Raw genomic sequence first — 18,996 nt, 5'->3', positions numbered from 1 at the left:
ACTGTGCTAAGTGCTGTCAGTATATTGAAAGGCAAAAACCAGACCCTGTTCTTAGGGTGCTCACAATTGTGTACAAACAAGATATATACAGAATAAATTGGGAATAAAATCCAGAGGGAAAGCAGTAAGATTAAGGAGAACTGAGAACAATTCTTATAAAAGGTGGGATTTTACCTCAGACTTGAATAAAGCCAAGAGGCAGAGATAAGGAAAGAGAGTATTACAGGTATAAAGGATAGCCATAGAAAGCATTCTGAGTCAGGAGATGGAATGTCTTGTTTGAGGAACATCAAAGAGATCAATGTCTCTAGATCAGAGGCTATGAAAATACAGTTAAGAAAAGAAATTCAAAGTATCAACAACCACTCCACACAATATGACAAAAAAATTATCCACATCACTAATAATAGAAATGCAGATAAAAACACTTCAACACCTCAACATTGTATGTATGTACAAAAACATTTATATTACTGTTTGTTGTAGCAGAGAACTTGAAACAGTGTGCCCATAAATCGAGTTGTTGAATAAATTACAGCATATGAATATAATGGAATATCAGTATTGTAAGAAACTATGAAAAGGACAGTTTCAGGGAAGCCGTTTTATGAATTGATATAGAATGTACTGAGCAGAATCAAGAGAACAGTGTATATATAATGTAAAGAAAAAGGACTTTGAAAGCCTTAAGAACTCTGATTAATACAGTAACTAACTAGGAGTCTAGAAGACCAATGATGGAATGTGCTACCCACCTCCAGACAAAAAAGTCATATACTTCAGTATAGAATGAGATATCTATTTTAAGATGTGGCTAATGAATGGATTTGTTTAATTTGGTTATGCTTATTTGTTAAAGGGAAGTTTACCAAAAAAGTCAGTGGATGCTGGAATTTAGTTTGTGGTTAACATGGAGTTAGCAATAAGGCTGAAGAAAAATTTCTTTCTAAAAAAGAAAATGAGAGAGTAGAGCATTTTTAAAAATGCACAGAAGAAAACAGAATGAAGTTCAGGGGGGAGATAGACAGCAGGACAGATTTGAAATTAACCCATTAAGTTTATTATAAATACTTTTTTAAAAAAAGGGATCTATACATACATACATAATAATAAGTGTTTATAATTTTATATAGTTATCTTTATTCTTTTTAGTATTAAAAAAGTTCACATTTGTATTTGTCAGACTTAGAATAATAAAAAATAAAAATTATTTGTAATGTTATAATGGGAATTCCTTTCAGTTAAGCGTCAGACTAGGTGACTGCTGAGGTCTCTTCCAATTCTAAATTCTTGATTCTGTGACTGAGTCAGGTACTGAACTCCTTGAGAAAGGAAGGAAAATAGAAGGAAGAGAGAGAAAGGACCTAGAAAACAACTCTGGATCTGGATAAAGTGATAAATACTATTTAGAGTACAGGTAGAAGGAGAAGAGGTTACTGAGTGATTTTGGAAGGGTGGAAGTCACAGTGATGAGCAAGGAATATATCTGTTTTTTCTCTGATAGATATCTACTTAAGGAGTACAAAATTTTTTGAATTCTCTGAATAATTTTTATTGTAGATCTGTTCCTATAATCACCATATGACATCCTCAAACCAATAAATAATATTTTTGTATTATCATTCATTATATTATTTTTGGCAAAGGTCACTTTGCCATTCACTTGAATAGTTGAGTTGAATTTTGTAGTATAAATTATGAATGAATATGAAGAGGACATAGAGACATAAAATAACCTCCAAGAGTTATGTTAGATATAGATGGAGTCCTTGGGAGAAAACATCTTAACCACTACCCCCCTTTTCTGTCTTTTTCTCATAGTCTGGGCTTGTGTATACAGAGGAGGAATGGCAAAAAGAGTGGAACGAGCTCATCAAGCTTGCCTCAAGTGAACCCCGAATGCATATAGGTACCAACGGAACCAGCTGTGGAGGGTATGTTGGGGGTGGGGGCGGGGGAGAGTGGTGGTGGTAGGAAATAGTCAATTTTCCATTTTTTTCTGAGGGCTTTTTGACTGCAGAGTTCTCCTCTGGAGAGGGAAAGAGCCCTCGCCCTTGCAATAGGAATGTTCCATCCAGTGAAAACTGTACACAGTTGAAAACAAACAAAAAAACCCAACACAAGTTTTTGTTTTGTTTTGTTTTTAACATGCAAGTAATATAGACTGGTTACATGAATGCAGAAGGAGATGTAAAGTTAAGTTGAGGTTAATCTAGGTCAGCTTTCCTGAAAGAGAGGTCACTTTTGATCAATGGGGTTCAGGAAGAGAGTGAGTGACCACATGAAAGCCTCTGCCTTCCAGGAGTTTATAGCTTAGTAGGAGTAAATGAGAGAGAGGACTAGTTAGATAGATGAGTTAGAAAGAGAAAGACAGAGCCTGTCTTGTGTTTGTGGACTGACCTACTTTAATAGTTAAATCATTCGATCTTATTGATGTGGCTACTCCCTTTAACAACATAAACCAATATTCCCATCTTTTATTCTGATCATATTTCTCTTAGATCATAATGGATATTTTTATAAGTCATTGCTTGTATGTAATATGCTGCTTCTGATTTATACTCACTGCTTAGCTCTCCATTGCCCTTCCACTCACCAGCAGTTTTGACTCTTTGGAAATTAGGGTATTTTGTGATTCATAGCTATATAGTACCACCTCTTGAATAAGAATAGGGACTGAACCTGTAATTTCATTGGCATAGGAAATTCCTGATGAAAAAACTCTATCAATGCAAAATTGGTATCTTCTCTGGAAAATGCAGTCTTAGAGAGTTGCTTATAGCATTTTGAAGTTAAATAATTTACCATGGGTTACAAAGAGAGTATATGTCAGAGATAGGGCTTGAACTTACATCTTCCTGGCGCCAGGGTCTTTTCTCTACTACCCTATTTCTGCAATATAAATAGATCTAAATGGTGGTGGTTGTTGCTATTTTTCGGTTGTTTCAGTCCTGTCCAACTCTTTGTAACCCTATTTGGGATTTTCTCAGTAAAGAGATTGGAGTAGTGTGCCATTTCTTTCCCCAGCTCATTTTAGAGATGAGGAAATGGAGGCAAATGGGGTTAAGTGACTTGCCCAGGATCACACAGCTAGTAAATGTCTGAGGCCAGATCAGAACTCAGGTCTTCCTTACTTCAGACCAGCTGCTCTATTCCACCTAGCTGCATTATCCATTGTCTAAATTTATTAAAAAGGTAAAATTTATTTCAGGGAGCAGCTGTATAATTTCCAAATCTAAATCTAACCAAAATGTATGTACTGAGGGACTTACTTGATAGGCTTTTCATTCAGCTGTATTGTATAGTCTTGCATAAGAGAATTCTTTTGGTGTCTTTGCTTTTTCTGCACAAATTGTTAAACTATGGGGATTATCTTGAGTTATGGATTTCCTTTAGAAGGCTCTGTACTATTCCAGGACTTGAAGCAGTCACCACAGTGTCATCATTTATATCTCCTGATCTTGACAGCTGTTGCAATTAGCATAACTACTTTATTCAACTAACCAGTATTTTGCTCTTAATCACCAGGTTCTTTCTGCTTTCACCACTGGGAGCACAGAGGTATTAAAAAGGGAATCTGTATAATGGAGTATGCCAGCTTCCTTCATCTCCATTCCTAGTGAGGAAATGCCTTTCCTCTGTCCTCCAGGATTTTTCAGTATTAACTTTATGGGATGTTTCAGGCAACTTCAGTGACTTTCATTTAGCTCTTCCCACAATAACTGTCATAAAAGCTACTGTAAGATCCTAGATTGGTACTGATCCCCCAAAATTCATAATATCCATATCCATGATAAACTCCCCCCACAATTAGCTACCACAACTAAAACCCAAACAGGGAGTCTTAATACCCATATCCATCTTCTGTCATGTTTTGTCCCTCAAAATCTCCAATAGTAATTGGATTATCCTTTTGAAGCTGTTAACAGACTCTTGGTACAATTATAACCTGACTACTAGTATCTAATAATCTCCTTAGATGTTTAGGTGCCTGCCTGTTATTAGGCTAGTGCTTAGGACAATATTTAGTACTTAGCAGGCATGTAATAATGGTGGACTGACTGAGCAAAGACCTGAAAAAAAAAACTCTATTTACTGAGGGCATTCTACTATTATATTAATGAAGAAATGAAACTTGGCCAGATGAGTCCATTGCAGCAGAAGCCTTAGATTGGATGGATAATGGCACATATCAAAGATGAGGAGTGCAAAGAAAATTTAAGGGCCAACCCATTCAGTTACATTCTTAGGGATACATTAGATAGGGAGAACCCTGATGATGTAGTTCACAACAAACTATTGACACTTGCTTAATTGACCAATTAAAAAGGAAACATAAAGGCTTATTGAATTTTTGGGGGTTCAGAGAATCTATATTTTACATGTAGGCATTTTTATGCCTCCTATTCGTCGAATTACTTATGTTTGTACCTTTGAACTATCAGTGTAAGTATACACCTATATGGATCTTGACCTGCCTTTGACTGGCAAATTGATAATAGTGGCCATCTTCCTCCAGCTAAGATAGACTTCTTAACCTTTTTGAGAGGGGGATAGAGTCATGAATCCTTTAGACAGGCTGGTGAAACCTATGGATCCCTCCTCAGAATATTGTTTTCAAATGTGTAAAATAAAACATGTGAGATTACAAGGGAAATCCCATTTTGCTAAAATAGTTATCAGGATATTTTTAGAAATTTCGTCAAGGAAATTATGATAACAAGACATGGAATATTGTTAAAATAATCCTGAAGGGGAAAATGACATTTCTTGTAGACTTTTTGTCAGGAAAAAGAGAACAAATCATTGGGTATGGAATTTTAAAAACTTTAAAAGCAATAAATTAAAAAGCTTGTAATTTCAAAACTAAGGAAGAGATTAATAAAATTGTAAACAAAAAACCATGAAATTCATAAAACCTCAGCTGTTTTTTCTTTTTCATGGGGGGGGTGGTAAATAAAATAGATAAAACAATTAGCTAACCTGAAGTTTTAAAAAGAAAGAGGAAAGCTGAATTGTTTAGATTAAAAATGAAAAAAGAGAACTAGACAATTGAAGAGGAAATGAAGGACATTATAAAAAACTATTTCCTGGGGGCAGCTGGGTAGCTCAGTGGAGTGAGAGTCAGGCCTAGAGACAGGAGGTCCTATGTTCAAACCCGGCCTCAGCCACTTCCCAGCTGTGTGACCCTGGGCAAGTCACTTGACCCCCATTGCCCACCCTTACCAATCTTCCACCTATGAGACAATACACTGAAGTACAAGGGTTTAAAAAAAATATTAAAAAAAACCAACTATTTCTTGCAATTATATGCTTACAAAACTGATAACTTAGAGGAAATATATGAATACTTTCAAAATTAAATAATACCCAGTTTAATAAAAGAACAAACTCTAAATAACTTAATACCAGAAAAGGAAACTTAACAAGCCCTGAATATACTCTCAGAGGAGAAGAAAACTTCCAATAACATGTGGATTTACAAGTAAATTCTGTTAAGTATTCAAAGGGTAATTGATTACTACAAAAACTATTTGAAAAAATAAGAAAAGAAAGCACTTTTCCTTTCAGTATCATTCAATATGTGATTTTCATGCCTAAATCCCAGAGAGGCAAAACAGAGAAAGTGAACTAGTAATGAACATCGACAATTTAAAAAATGAAGTATTATTAGCAAATGGGTTATAACATATTAGAAAAATTATGATGTTAGATTTATTCAAGGAATGTAAGGTTTATTCAATGTAGTAGAGGCTAAATATACTATACCATGTTAATAATACATATATAATAAAAACCACAATAGATGCTGAAAAGATTTTTGACAAAACCCAACAACCTTTTCTATTAAAAAGTATAGTGGGGCAGCTGGGTAGCTCAGTGGATTGAGAACCAAGCCTAGAGACGGGAGGTCCTAGGTTCAAGTCTGGCCTCAGACACTTCCTAACTGTGTGACCCTGGGCAAGTCACTTGACCCCCATTGCCTATCCTTACCACTCTTCTGCCTTGGAGCCAATACACAGTATTGACTCTAAGATGGAAGGTAAGGGTTTTAAAACAAACAAACAAAAAGTATAGGAATAAGTGGACTTTCCTTAATATTTTAAATAACTATTTAAGTCCAAGAGCAAATATATTTAATGGAGAAAAATTAGAAGCCTTCCTAATAAAATCAAGGATAAAGCAAGTGTCCACTAAACACCCCTACTATTTAACATAGTTTTAGAAATGCTAGTTTTAGCTAGCAATAATTCAAGGAAAAGAAATTGAGAGAATAAGCATATGCAAAGAGGAAACAAATAATTACATGATTTACTTAGAAACCCCCTAGAAAGTCAACTAAAAATTAAAGTAATTTCAACAAAGTTTCAGGATTATAAAATAAGTCCACATAACTGTCAACATTCCTTTATATTATCAACAAAATCCAGTGCTAAAAAGAGAAATTCCATTCAAAATAACTATAGAAGCCATAAAATTTGGGGAAGTGTCTGAATCCTATGACAAAAATGCATTGCAGAAACAGACATTTAATTGGAGAAATCTTAATTTCTCATGGGTAGGTTGGATCAATATAATAAAAATGATAATACCACCTATATCATTTTACTTATCCAGAGCCAAACTACCAAAAGAATAGTTTAGAGCTAGAAAAAAAATAATGAAATTCATATGTGGAACAAAAGGTTAAGAATCTCAAGAACAAATAATGAAAAAAAGTAGGAAGGGAAGACAGGTAGGTTTATCAGTACCAGATGTTAAACTGTATTAATAAAAAGCAGTGATCATTAAAATGACTTGGTACTAGTTAAAAGAGAGAAAGACTGAAAGCCAGAGAGAAAGAGAGAGAGGAGAGCACAGGAGAGATATCAATGAAAGAAATTAGATGTCCAACATATAGAAGCAAACAAACACATAGAGAATAGTGTTTGATAAACTCAGAGACCTAAATTACTCTGGTAAGTACTCACTATTGGACAAAAACAGTTGGGAAAACTGGAAAGCACTCTGGCTGAAAATAAGTTTTAAACCAGCATTTTATACATATAACAAGATTGACTCCAAATGGCTACATAATCTAACTAAGAGATTATATCTTTAAAAAATAAATTAGAAGACCAAGGTAAAAAGTACTTTTCAGATCTATGAATAGGAGAAAAATTCATGATTAAAAGTAATAGAGAGGATCACACTCAATAAAATTTGAAAAGTTTTGCACAAATCTAATGTAAAAATTATAAAGGAAATGAGCCTCTGGGAAAAATCTTTGCAGCAAGTTACTCTGATAATGGTCTCATATATGCAGTAAGATATATTTGAATCCGATTCAAATATGTAATATTTACTCCCTCCGTATAAAAATGGCCAAATTATATATGAACAGAGGAAGAAATCCAGATGACCTTATGAGGAAATATTCTAACTCATTAATAATTAGAACAGTTCTGAGATTCCCACCTCACCAATAAGATTGGCAAGGATGACAGATTTTGGAGGGGCTGTCAGAAAAGAGGCACACTAATATGGTGGAGCTGTGAATCCGTCTGGCCATTTTGGACAGCAGTTTGGAACCATTCTCAGAAGGAAACACTGTGCTTATATTCTTTGTCCCAACCACACTTCTACCAGGCCTATACTCCAAAGAAATTAAGTGTAAAAGAAGCTATCTGTATATCAATATTTATAGCAGATTCCTCTTTGGTAGCCAAAAATTGTGAACTAAGAGTGTATCTTTTGGGGAATGGGAACTTAAATGTAGGGACAACAGTTTTGGGCAACCTTAACAGTGATTCCGGCCCCTGGATAAAAGTGAAGGGAAGTCTTTAACCATCTCCTATGAAAAACTCTGATAGACCCTCAGATGTTTTTAAAGGACAAAACTTGGAACTGTTCCCCTTTTGGGGCTTCTAAAGAGAGGTTTTGGTTGGCAGGCCTGGAAACACTAAACCAGAATCAAGTTGTGGTTTTAGCTTAGGCCTCCAGACAGATTGCATACAAGAGACCTATGATGGGCACCAGTGATAACATAAGACACAACATTCTCTTGACCATTTTATTTTCATTGAGTTTTCCCTGGACATCACTTATTATTGTATCCCATAAAATGTTCATGAACTATCCCTGATCGTGTTTTTTCTTTGTTTTAAATTGTTGATATTGCTAAAGGTTTTATATTGAGTTAGAGGCTTTTCCTTAGTTCCTAGTATTGTTTTGAAGTTGTTTTGATGGTTAAAGGTATCCCAGAAAAAAATTGGGATTTTGACCCCAAGGCCTTGTGCTAGTGGTGGTGGGGGGTGGGGGAAGGGGGAAGGGGGAAGGTCCTCAGCACACCCCCACCCCTCTCACCCCAACCCCCTCCCTTCCTGCTGGCCACCACCAGACTTTTTCTTACCTATTGGTTTGAATTATGAAAGGATTTCCCTGAAGGTGAGGAAAAGTTAAATGTTTTTCAGTTGGCCTGCTGGGAGTTTTCTCTGTGTCTAACCAAAAGGGAATTGTGTTTTATATCCTTTTTTATTTTTGTGATATGTTTTTATTCTTCACTTATTAGAATAGTTTTAATTAGATTTTTATGGTTCACTAGTGCCTATTGCAGTTGAATGGGGGGTGGGGGTGGGAATCTTGAACCTGCTAGACTGAGCTACATTTAAGCTTAGACCACAATAACTCGGGAAGGAGGAAAACTCTCAAATCATAGAATGCTGCTGGCTGTAGAGGGGACTGTAGAGAATCCAGCCTGACCATTGGTTTATTGAGAAGAGTGGGGGGAAGCTTCCAGATGTGATGTGGCTCACCTCAAGTCACACCAGGTCTAGAAAAAAGGTATCTTGAATCCTAGTCCAGAACTTTGCCACTGTACCCTAATATTTTCATTTCATGTCTTAATAAGAGTATTCAGTCTTCACAGATTGATTTTTCTGCTCCTGTGATTTCAGGGTGGAGAGCTCAGAAGAGCCCGTATATGAGAGCCTAGAGGAGTTCCATGTCTTTGTCCTTGCACATGTGCTTAAAAGGCCAATTGTTGTAGTGGCAGACACCATGCTCAGGGACTCAGGTGGAGAAGGTGAGTCATTTAGTTAATCTGTGCTCTAAAATGAATTCTATAGAGAGGTAGATGCTGAGTCCTTGAGAGGGCAGGGGAGATGGGAACATGTGACACACTGAGGAATACAAATACTAAGAAGAAATAGACTGGTTGGAATGAATAAGTGAAGACTTTCTGGGAGAGACAAATATTAACTAGTCTTTGTGGGGATGCCCAGGTAGTAGCAGAAAGTATCTCTTAGGCCAATGATGGTGAACTTTTTAGAGGCTGAGTGCCCAGACTGCACCCTCACACCACATGGGAGTTGCTCCCTCACCCCTAGATAGGGGAGGGAGGAAGTGCTCACATTGGGCTGCTGGGCAGAGGGGCATGTCATGTAAGAAATATCCTCTTGTGCTCATGGAGAGAGGGAGCTGAACAGCCTGGCCCTGTCTCCCTCTGACTTTCTAATAAATTCTGGCAAACTCTGTGCTGGGGTGATGGTGCATGTCACTGAGTGTCCCCTCTAGCATGCGTGCCGTAGGTTTACCACCATGGTCCTAGGCAAAGCGAATTAATAGACTTAATGGTTTTTTCCTTGATGTTTTTCCTACAGCATTTGCCCCAATTCCCTTTGGGGGGATCTATCTGCCCTTGGAGGTCCCAGCCAGCAGGTGTCATCGATCACCCCTGGTATTAGCCTATGATCAGGCTCATTTCTCTGCCCTGGTGTCTATGGAGCAGAAAGAGAACTCCAAGGAGCAAGGTGATGATGATGGTGTCTGTGTCTCTGGCCTCTTTCCATCTTCCTTCTTTTACAATACCTCATTTCCTTTTGGAGGAATTGAAATGAGAGATTAAGGAAAAGCTTCAGCTAAAGCGATTCTTGGCAGTAGAAGTGAATATTAGATCAGGCTTTAAAAGTCTTAAGGACATTGGGGCATCCAGTATGCTATCAAAGTCGAACTTCCTACTCCCTCATGGAACAGAACCCTATACATCAGAGTAATTGGGTTATGGGACTTTATTAAATGCATTTTGCTTAAATTTATGTCTAAATGAGTTTGTTCTCTCAATACAAACTGCCTGACAGGCTAATTCAGAGGCAGTAAGCGATCCCCATTGATTATTCACTGACTGTGGGCAGCCGGCTCTTTGAGGCAGGAAGAAGTTAACTCAAAAAAAACCCCCCAAAAACAGATAATTGAGTGGAGACTAGTCTGGTAGATATGGTAATTATTCACTTTTCCTTTCAGTGCAGGCTGCTACGTGTCTAGTTACTCCGAGGCTTCTCAGTGACTTGTTTCTTTGCTTCCCTGCTTCTCTCTCCTTCCCCAGCAGTGATCCCACTCACAGACTCTGAACACAAGTTGCTACCCTTGCACTTTTCGGTGGACCCTGGAAAGAGCTGGGAGTGGGGCAAGGATGAAAGTGACAACATCAAGCTGGCCAGGTCAGGCAAATAGATTCTCTCTCTGTTTCTGAGACCTTCACAAATATCTCTACATACTCCTCAGCACCTCTGCAATAAGTCTGCCCAACTGAAAAGGGCTCTACAATACTGCCTGCAGTATCCCAGATCTCTTCAGGTAGATGGAGGGCTGGAGGCTAATACTAAAACTGTAGTGTTGCTTAGGTGATTTTATAATTTGTCTGCCCCAACAAAGAGAAAAATGAGGGTGGATTAAAAATAGCCAAAATCGTCCAGTGTAGGTTCATGGCCTTAATTTAAATAACAAGAGAAGCAAAATCCCAAATCTCTCATGTCTGTTTTTGTAGCCCTCTACCCACAAGGTTGGAGAACATATGAATAAAATAGAGGAAGAATAAAATAGGTTTTCTAGCTCTCTAAACACTGTGCTCCCCCTAGCCCCCACCCTGGAATCTGAAGAATTGAGAATTTAGAATAAATTTAGAACAATACTCAAATCTTTCCCCTAGTCCCTTAATATACCCCACATCTGAGTGATGACCTAGTTCACCTGACCTAGTACAATTCCGTGTATATATATATATATATACTTGTCTTTCACTTTATTATTTTAAAATTTTTTTTATTTGTTATGAATTTGAAAAACGCTGAGACTATAATCCCATTCACCTTGTTTTTATATTCCTTTTTTTTTTTCTTCCTTCAGTGTGACCCTGTCCCTGGAAGCAAAATTACACCTGCTCCATAGCTACATGAATGTGAAATGGATCTCTTTACCTTCTGATACACAGGTGAACTTCCCTATCCTTATGATCAGGCCTCATCTTTCACCAGTGGAAGAACCCAGTGCTGTAGGAGAAACCTAGGTTAGATGGGAGAAAGTTGTTTAGCTCTGGACGGGGCACATAAAGCACATTTAGCCTCTCTGCTTTCCAGTCCATTTTCTTCCATATGCCCCCCAACAATTAAACATTTTATTTGGCTTCATTGTTGTTGGTGTTGATCTTAAAGGTGTCCATACTTTGGCCTGGACCCCCCAGCTAGTTGAGAACTTTGTATTGAATTTTGGAGGGACAAGATACAGTTCTTGATCTCAAGAAGCTTCTAGTCTCAGTTTTAGAACATAATCTGAAGCATATGAAAAAAATGTATATTGATGGGCTGAAAACAGTATATAAGTAATGAAATGAAGAAGTAAAGAATAAACCAACATGGTTGGGGCTAGTCAAGCAAAGCTTTCTTTTAGGATGTGAAAAGGCAAAGATTGTCAGAGTGGGGAAGATACATGTAAATTTAGCCCTACCATCACTTATACACAGACAAGCCAGGTGTTTAGAATCCTTTAGGAACATCTAGGCTCTAGCAGGAGACTGGGCTACCCAGGAGGTCCAAATATGGTTGGTGGGATTGAAGTTAAAAACTAGGAACAGTGGGGCAGCTGAGTGACTCAGTGATTTAAGAACCAGGTCCTAGGTTCAGATCTGGCCTCAGACACTTTCTAGCTGTGTGACCCTGGGCAAGTTTTCTTGGAACACAGTATTGATTCTAAGACAAAAGGTAAGGGTTTTAAAAAAAAATTAGGAACAGCTCCTTACCTGTCACAACAGTTACAATCCTCAGTGATTAACTAAAGAGGACAAACTAACCCTTTCTACCTCCATTGCAGAAAATTGCTGAGGAAATTGGGGATAGGGATGGGAAGGAGGTAGGTGGAAATGTGGGATAAATCTCCTGCTTTTGTCTTTCCCAGGCTCCTTTGGCTCAACCTGAGTCTCCCACAGCCTCAGCTGGGGATGAACCCCGATCTACCCCTGAATCTGGGGAATCTGACAAGGAATCAGTTGGCAGCAACTCCACCAGCAATGGGGGAGGTGGGCGGAAAGAGAAGCCAAAGCGAGATCGGGAGAAAGATAAGAAGAGAGCAGATTCAGTCGCCAACAAGTTGGGCAGTTTTGGCAAGACCTTGGGCAGTAAACTCAAGAAGAACATGGGGGGCCTAATGCACGGCAAGGGTGCCAAGCCTGTTGGGATTGGGGTGGGGCCTGGGGTGCAACCCAGTGGCAATGACACACTGGAGAAGAAGAAGAAAGGATCGCTTAAGGGCTGGAAGGGCAGCAAGGAGGATACATCTGGGGATGTCAGTGGATCTGAAAAGCCTATACCTGAGTCTCCAGGAGATGGAGGGAGCAAGTATAGCCAGGAGGTGAGGCTGAGCTTGAGCATTATGAGAATTGCAATGCAGGGGGAACGCAAGTTTATTTTTGCTGGAAACCTGAAGATGAGTCATCGACACCAGTATCAGGAGGAGATGATCCAGCGCTACCTGGCAGATGCCGAAGAAAGATTCCAGGCTGAACAGAAGCAAAAAGAGGCAGAGAGAAAAATGAATGGAGGGGGTGGAAGTGGACCCCCCCCAGCAAAGAAACCAGAGCCAGATGGGGAAGAAGAGCTCCTGAACCCCTCCCCACCAGAGTCCAAAGCTTCACTCTCTCCCAACCACCCTGGGAGCTTCACTATCCCTAGGCCTGCTGGAGGGGGTGTCCATTGCCAGGACCTTGGGAGGCAGGTGGCAGGCGGTCCCTGTGGAGGACTCCCCTCTTATGCTACCTTCCCTAGACAGTGCACCTCAGGTCGGCCCTACCCCAATCAGGACCCAGTTCCTTCCTTGGAGAGAAACAGTCATTCTGTGGATGGAAACCAAGGGGAATCACTGTTACCCTCCCCCTTTCGTGTGGCGGACAGCTACAGTAATGGCTACAGGGAGCCCCCCGAGCCAGATGGTGATGGTGGATGGGGTGGGGGAACTGTAGAAGACTTGGGGCTTCCTCTGACCCAGACCAAGTGCAAACAACCGAACTGCAGCTTCTACGGACACCCTGAGACCAGCAACTTCTGTTCCTGCTGCTACCGGGAGGAACTGAGGCGGAGGGAACAAGAAAGGGGTGGAGAGCTGTTGGTTCACAGATTCTGAATGGGGTTGGAAGCTGGGAGGGTAAAGGGGGCAAAACAAAGAGAGGTAATCGCAACTGATTGGCTCATCATGACCCAGCCCACTGTGGTGGGGCTAATGCAATAACTTCTGTGGGAGCCGACCCAGGCATCAGGGTGTTGGGGGGATGGTTAGCCCAGGCAGCTAGGAGCTGGCCAGGGCTGGGTAAGGGGGACTAAGGCAGTTCCTCGAAGACAGTGGAAGCCTCCATGGAACTGGGTTTGTCCAGGTTGGAGAAGCAAATGGGGACATTGTTGTGATTCCACCTACTAACCCATCTTATCCCTGTTGGGGTATGAAGAAGGGACAGTTAGCTATTGGGACATCATAAGGCTAGTAGACTTGAAGTTGGTGGAATAAAAGACCAAAGCTCTTCGTAGGTTGGAAAAGTATGCCAGAGTGGAGATTAAAATAAACTAACAAGTGGTTTGGATTCAGGTAGAGAGACTGGGGCAGAAATTCTCCCTGGAAGAAGCTAGCAGGACAAGACAAATGACTAGTTGGGTTGGGGAAAAGGGGCAGTATTTAGTTGAAATCACGAAGTTTATTATTACTGATAGATGGAAGGAAATTTTCCTATGGTTCTGTTTCCTCTTTTAAAAAAATTTACAAAATCTGTGTCATTTATTCCAGTTTGGGAGGATTGTTGCTTGTCCTTTCCTACCCTTTTCTGGGTCACAGTTCAGCTGGGTTCAGGTAGCTGCTAGTTGATGGGGTCATGATTTATTTTTAATTTTAATTATCTTAGTTTTAAAGCATTTTGTGGAGAGATTTAGGCAGAAGACCAACTTCTATTTGTTTGGGGTTTTCTCTGGATGGATTTTGCAGAGATAGCTTATAGAGATCATGATTTTTGGCCATATCAATAACGAAAGTTATTGGGTGGGACTATGGGCTTGACTTGGTGGGTGAAAGGGAGATAACTGGCAAGACTGTTTAAAAACAAACCCTAAAAAACCGTAAACCTACTATTCCCATCCTATATCATTGCTTTAAAGTAGAATGAAAAATTATTTTATGAAGTAACTTGTTTTAAAAAGAAGAAAAACACAAAAAGATTTCTTTTTCTAATTGTGTGGCCATTTCTCCTTCCTCTTCACTTCTGGGGAGTGAACTTAACATCTAGGCTTCTTTTGTTGAGCCACAGCTGACCATAGATTTCTGGGTAGTTTATTTTTAAATGAAAATAAATAAAAATAATTTACAAAAGGATATTTTTGATAATAGGACTGAAGAGATCTTTAGAGGTGGAGGTAATTTGTACAAGAAGTGGAATTAGGGAAGCATGGCATTTTGGAGTTACAACCACAGACTTTCCTCCCAGCGAACTGATTAATATTTTGATTAATCCCTTTCCCTGGCCCCCTCAACTCCCTCTCCTTGGGAATGGGGGTAGGGGACCTTTGCAGTTTGCACAAAGCACAAGCCAGGACAGAGGTGATTCTGGCCCTGACCACTTCCAAAAGCTTTAAACTAGGACCTTTCTTGGTCCCATCTTCACTTTGACTTTTCTTAAAGATGTCAACTATGCAATTGCATCCATTCCTGGATTTGTTCACAGAAGAGGAATAACTAACTACAGCTAGCATCTGGAGTGCTGGTGGAAACTTAGTTTTTCTCTATTTTGGAGTTTCTGAGATGCTTTCTCACCTCCCAGGCTCTAAGATGGAGTCTTCCCTGTTTTTATTCCAAGTTTTCCCCCCTGACACCTAGGGGGCAAAGATAAGGGCTTTCTGCTGGCAGATGCAGCTGGAGAATTTGTATTAAGAGGGGTTCTTTACCCCACTATATGATGAGTGTGGTTGGGGAAGGGGGAGTAAAACTTCTAAATGTCAGGGTTGCATATAGCTAGATGAAGTATTTCTCTATTTTCCTTCCATTTCTCAGTTACAAAGACCCTTCTTGTCAGTCTGACTTTGCTGTTTTCTGGAACATTACTGCCTCTGGCTCTTGTATCTTAGACTCTTGAAAAAAATCGTTATTTGGTTTTAAATAAGCAAAAGTACCCAAAGACAAATGGGGTGTGTTTCCCTGGTGGAGAATCTGACCTTGAAATTTTCATGTCTCCTCCTGCCTGGCCATTTCCCCACACACACACACACACTCCCCCCCTCCCAGTGTTTTTTTCATGGTTCCTCTGTCATCTTCCTAAACTGATAGTGTAGGCTTGACCTAGAGAGATGGAGGCAGATCCCAAGAGAAAAAAAAAAACCTAAGGAAACGTCAAGCCTCATCCCTGCCTCCAAACAAAAAGTACCCTATAGTTCTTTTGAATTTGAACTCTAGTTAGATTCTAGTTTGACACCATTTTGTTTTTAAATTTGAAAGAGAACAGAAATGAAATGAATACAAAATTCTCCATGGCATGTGTTGTATTTTTTCAATAAAGATGTAATTTAAATTTTATTCCCTTTCCTCACCCCCTCAAAAAAAAAAAAGTTTCTCAAGTTTGCAGACTGAGGATGGGTTGGGATGTAGGTTGGGTACCTTCAAACCCTGTGGATTTTTCTTAAAAATTAAGTTATTTTTTTAAATGGAAAAAGGTAATTATAGAGGCATTAAGAGACTCCCCCTCCCTTAATGTGAGGAGGGGTCCTGAGAGTTATAGCTATTTTTCTACAGGGGAAGATGGGTGAAAGATTTTGGGGGGGAGGGAGAGGATGGGATCATGATATCCACGAGAACATGACAGTGGGTTTTTGTTCTCTAGCAGGAAGGCCTTTAGAAAGTGGGGGTGGGTGGGAAGTATCACTAGTATTTTGGGTGTGAAGGTGGGTGCCCTGTCTTAATCTCTGGAGCTCACTTGAATTTGAGAGGGGTGTATATGTGGAAAGCAGAAATTCTTTAACCAAATTTAGGGATGCCCCCATCTTTCAGTCTTACAAGTGCACTTATACTCTTGCAGAACAGGGCTTCAGGGGTTCTGAGAATGAAGAGCTTTTCAAGGTTATATTTTCCTTTCCTCTTGACCTATGACCCTTGCTATTTACCCTCTCATTTACTTGATCTTATCCATGTGATTCTAGGATGTTGTGTAGGAACAGTCCTAGAATTCCTCTAGTATCTCCTCTTTTTAAAATTCCCTCATTGCCCTGCTGATTGTGCTTGAGAGTTGTATGAGATTTAATCCAGATTTTTTTTCCCTCTTAATTTAGTTGGTTTAGCTTTTAATTGACAAAAATCTGTAAAAGGGTTTTAAAATGGACAATTTGGGGAATGGGAGTAAGGGGGGAGGTGTCAAATCTCTCCTAAACTCATTGCTGTAAAAGAGCCAGAGGTGAAAGGGGTGGGGTTGGGGGGACAGGTGCTACCTTCTCTCCCCCTTACTGATTCCTTATTTATGCAAACCCTAGAGCTCACAGACCAATAAAAATTAAAAAAATTAAAAAGCAAATGGCTTTGGATCATGTGTTCAGAAAATGGGATGTCACTCTTCAGATTCCCAGTACCTTGGTACATAAGAAATGGTCTTAAATAAGTCACTCTATAACCTCTCCAACCAGCCACACATTTGCAGATAGGCTAGAGATCCCTTGATGGATGTACTTGACAAAGTAGGCTGAAGTAAGGGGTTAGCTCTATCCCAAAGTAAGGCACATTTCATTATAGTAGCTCCAGGTTGGTTTCGGCAATGGTGGAAGATGGGAGAGTGGGAAGGGTTCTAGTGGAGGATAAATTTCTCTGATTAAGAGTTCATTCTTCCTCCTCCTCAGAAGCAAAGAGAGGTAAAGTTTGGTCCAAGTAGAAAAGTGGAAGCTTAATGCAACTATTTTACATTAGGGGATGGACCCCCCTCACCCCAACACACACAGCTGAATCATGACCTTCACTGGGCAGCTCACTTTTTCCTCATACCACTTTGTTATTTTTTCCTGCCTTTCCCTGTAGTCAAGTGCACAGCAGCTCCAGAATGAGTCACCCAGGCCCAGCAATCTCACTTTTCAGCTGGAGAAAGGACAATCACTTAAAGCCTGAGGTTGTGACTTTGAGTCAAATAATTCTATAATCTCCCCAGTTTCGTGTCCTTCCATCCCTACTCTTCTAGACACTAAGAGGGGGAAGGGGGACAGTGTCCTAGACTAGGGAAAACTGGAGCTGGCCGATAGTGATTGGGTGGGGGCAGGCTGGTCTGGCCTGGTTTCTGTGCTTATATCTGGGTCTGTGACTCATCAGATGACTCACTGAGCTCCACCCCCTTCATCCTCCCACTCCCCCTTCTCCGCTCGGATGTGACTAGAGAAGGACCAGGGAAAGTGGTAGTAGGTGGTACCTGGGGAGTGGGGATGGGGACGGGAGAGTAGCGTGTCCTCTGGGTTCCGACAACCAGACTTCATCTTGCAGGGAGGCAAAAATCACCAGACACAGTGCTGCTGTTCACTCCCAGCCTTGTTTTCTTTCTATTTCTGGCCAGTGGCTAATCTTACCCCCACCACCACCTTTACCATGATTCCTTGCTCTTCCTCTTCTTTCCCTGGAGCAGCTTTTCCCCTTATAAGGATAGAGCTACTGCTGGTGGACAGCCTTGGGAGGATGGAGGGGTACAGACGGGCATTTTAGGTGTGGGAGGTGAGAAATACACAAGTATTTGGTACCTCTTTCTTCACTGATACCTTCAAGAAACTGACTCTGGTGCCTCCTGCAACTCTGAAGATTTGAGAGCCACAGCAAGTGCACTGCCAGCATTTGTGCAGGTGTGGAGTCAATCCCCCCAAACTGACTCCTTGTCTCAGGCTCCATAATAGCTTCAGGATTTCCACAACTGTAGCCAAGGCAGGAAACATTTAAGGTCGAAGAGAGAAAAGGGGAGGGGACAAGTAGGAGAGATGGGGTGGCATGGAAAAAACCCCGGGCTTCAGAATCCCTGTTTCCCAACTTGTGTTATTTGTTTCTAGGGACTCAAAATAGCCACTCATTTAAATCTCATTTTGCATCTTATTTTTATGTTCATCTTGGATCCATGTGCCCACTTTTCTCCATCCATCTCCAGCCCCTCCAATTCCCTGCCCCAGAGCCTGTCCCCAGGGACCTCGACCCACTTGTATGGAGAGGTTTCCTGGCCCTCAGCCCACACTGCCCAGAACATGAATCATTGATTGTGGGGGTATCCAGTGTACAGCAGTTGGGAGGGGGAGGAAGGGGGAGGATGTCTGAAGGCTGCTCTAGTTCCCAATTGGTTGCAGGGTACTGGGAAAGGAAGACCTGGGGGGAGGAACAGTCTGTCCCACACGTGAGTTTGTTTTATCTCCTTGGCTCAGTCCTTATCCCCCACTTCTGTATGACTAACCACACAGTCAGGGTATATTCTTTTTTCTTTCTGCCTTAGTCTCCCTTGATATCCCATCCTTGGGTCTCTGAGCCTGATGGGAAATCTCCAGGGGCACAACCTCTTTCCCTCACCCATAGCAACTTCTTGTCAAATTTGGGGGAAGGAGGGGTGCTTCAGAACACAGGGCTGCACACAGAGACATGCAAAAGAATTGTGCCTCAAGAAGGAGCCCAGATTGAGTGAGACACTTTCACCCCACAAAAGAAGTGGGCTAAATTATGAGT

General features: G+C 40.5%; 1 protein-coding gene across 1 annotated transcript in view; it reads left to right on the top strand.

Moving 5' to 3' along the window:
• The window catches only part of OTUD7B (OTU deubiquitinase 7B), a 35,643-nt gene extending 22,215 nt beyond the window's left edge, over positions 1-13,428 (top strand). The window contains exons 6-11 of the mRNA XM_044672598.1: positions 1,822-1,934; positions 8,937-9,064; positions 9,642-9,791; positions 10,364-10,478; positions 11,164-11,248; positions 12,208-13,428. Coding sequence (XP_044528533.1) covers positions 1,822-1,934; positions 8,937-9,064; positions 9,642-9,791; positions 10,364-10,478; positions 11,164-11,248; positions 12,208-13,428 — 1,812 coding nt within the window. The remainder of the gene's footprint in view (positions 1-1,821; positions 1,935-8,936; positions 9,065-9,641; positions 9,792-10,363; positions 10,479-11,163; positions 11,249-12,207) is intronic.
• The last annotated feature ends 5,568 nt before the right edge of the window (positions 13,429-18,996 follow it).

The sequence above is a fragment of the Gracilinanus agilis genome, chromosome 4 (genome assembly GCF_016433145.1).
Source record: "Gracilinanus agilis isolate LMUSP501 chromosome 4, AgileGrace, whole genome shotgun sequence".
Lineage (NCBI taxonomy): Eukaryota > Metazoa > Chordata > Mammalia > Didelphimorphia > Didelphidae > Gracilinanus > Gracilinanus agilis.
The sequence above is the reverse complement of the archived record's forward strand: the minus strand, read 5'-3'. Positions and strand labels throughout refer to the sequence as shown.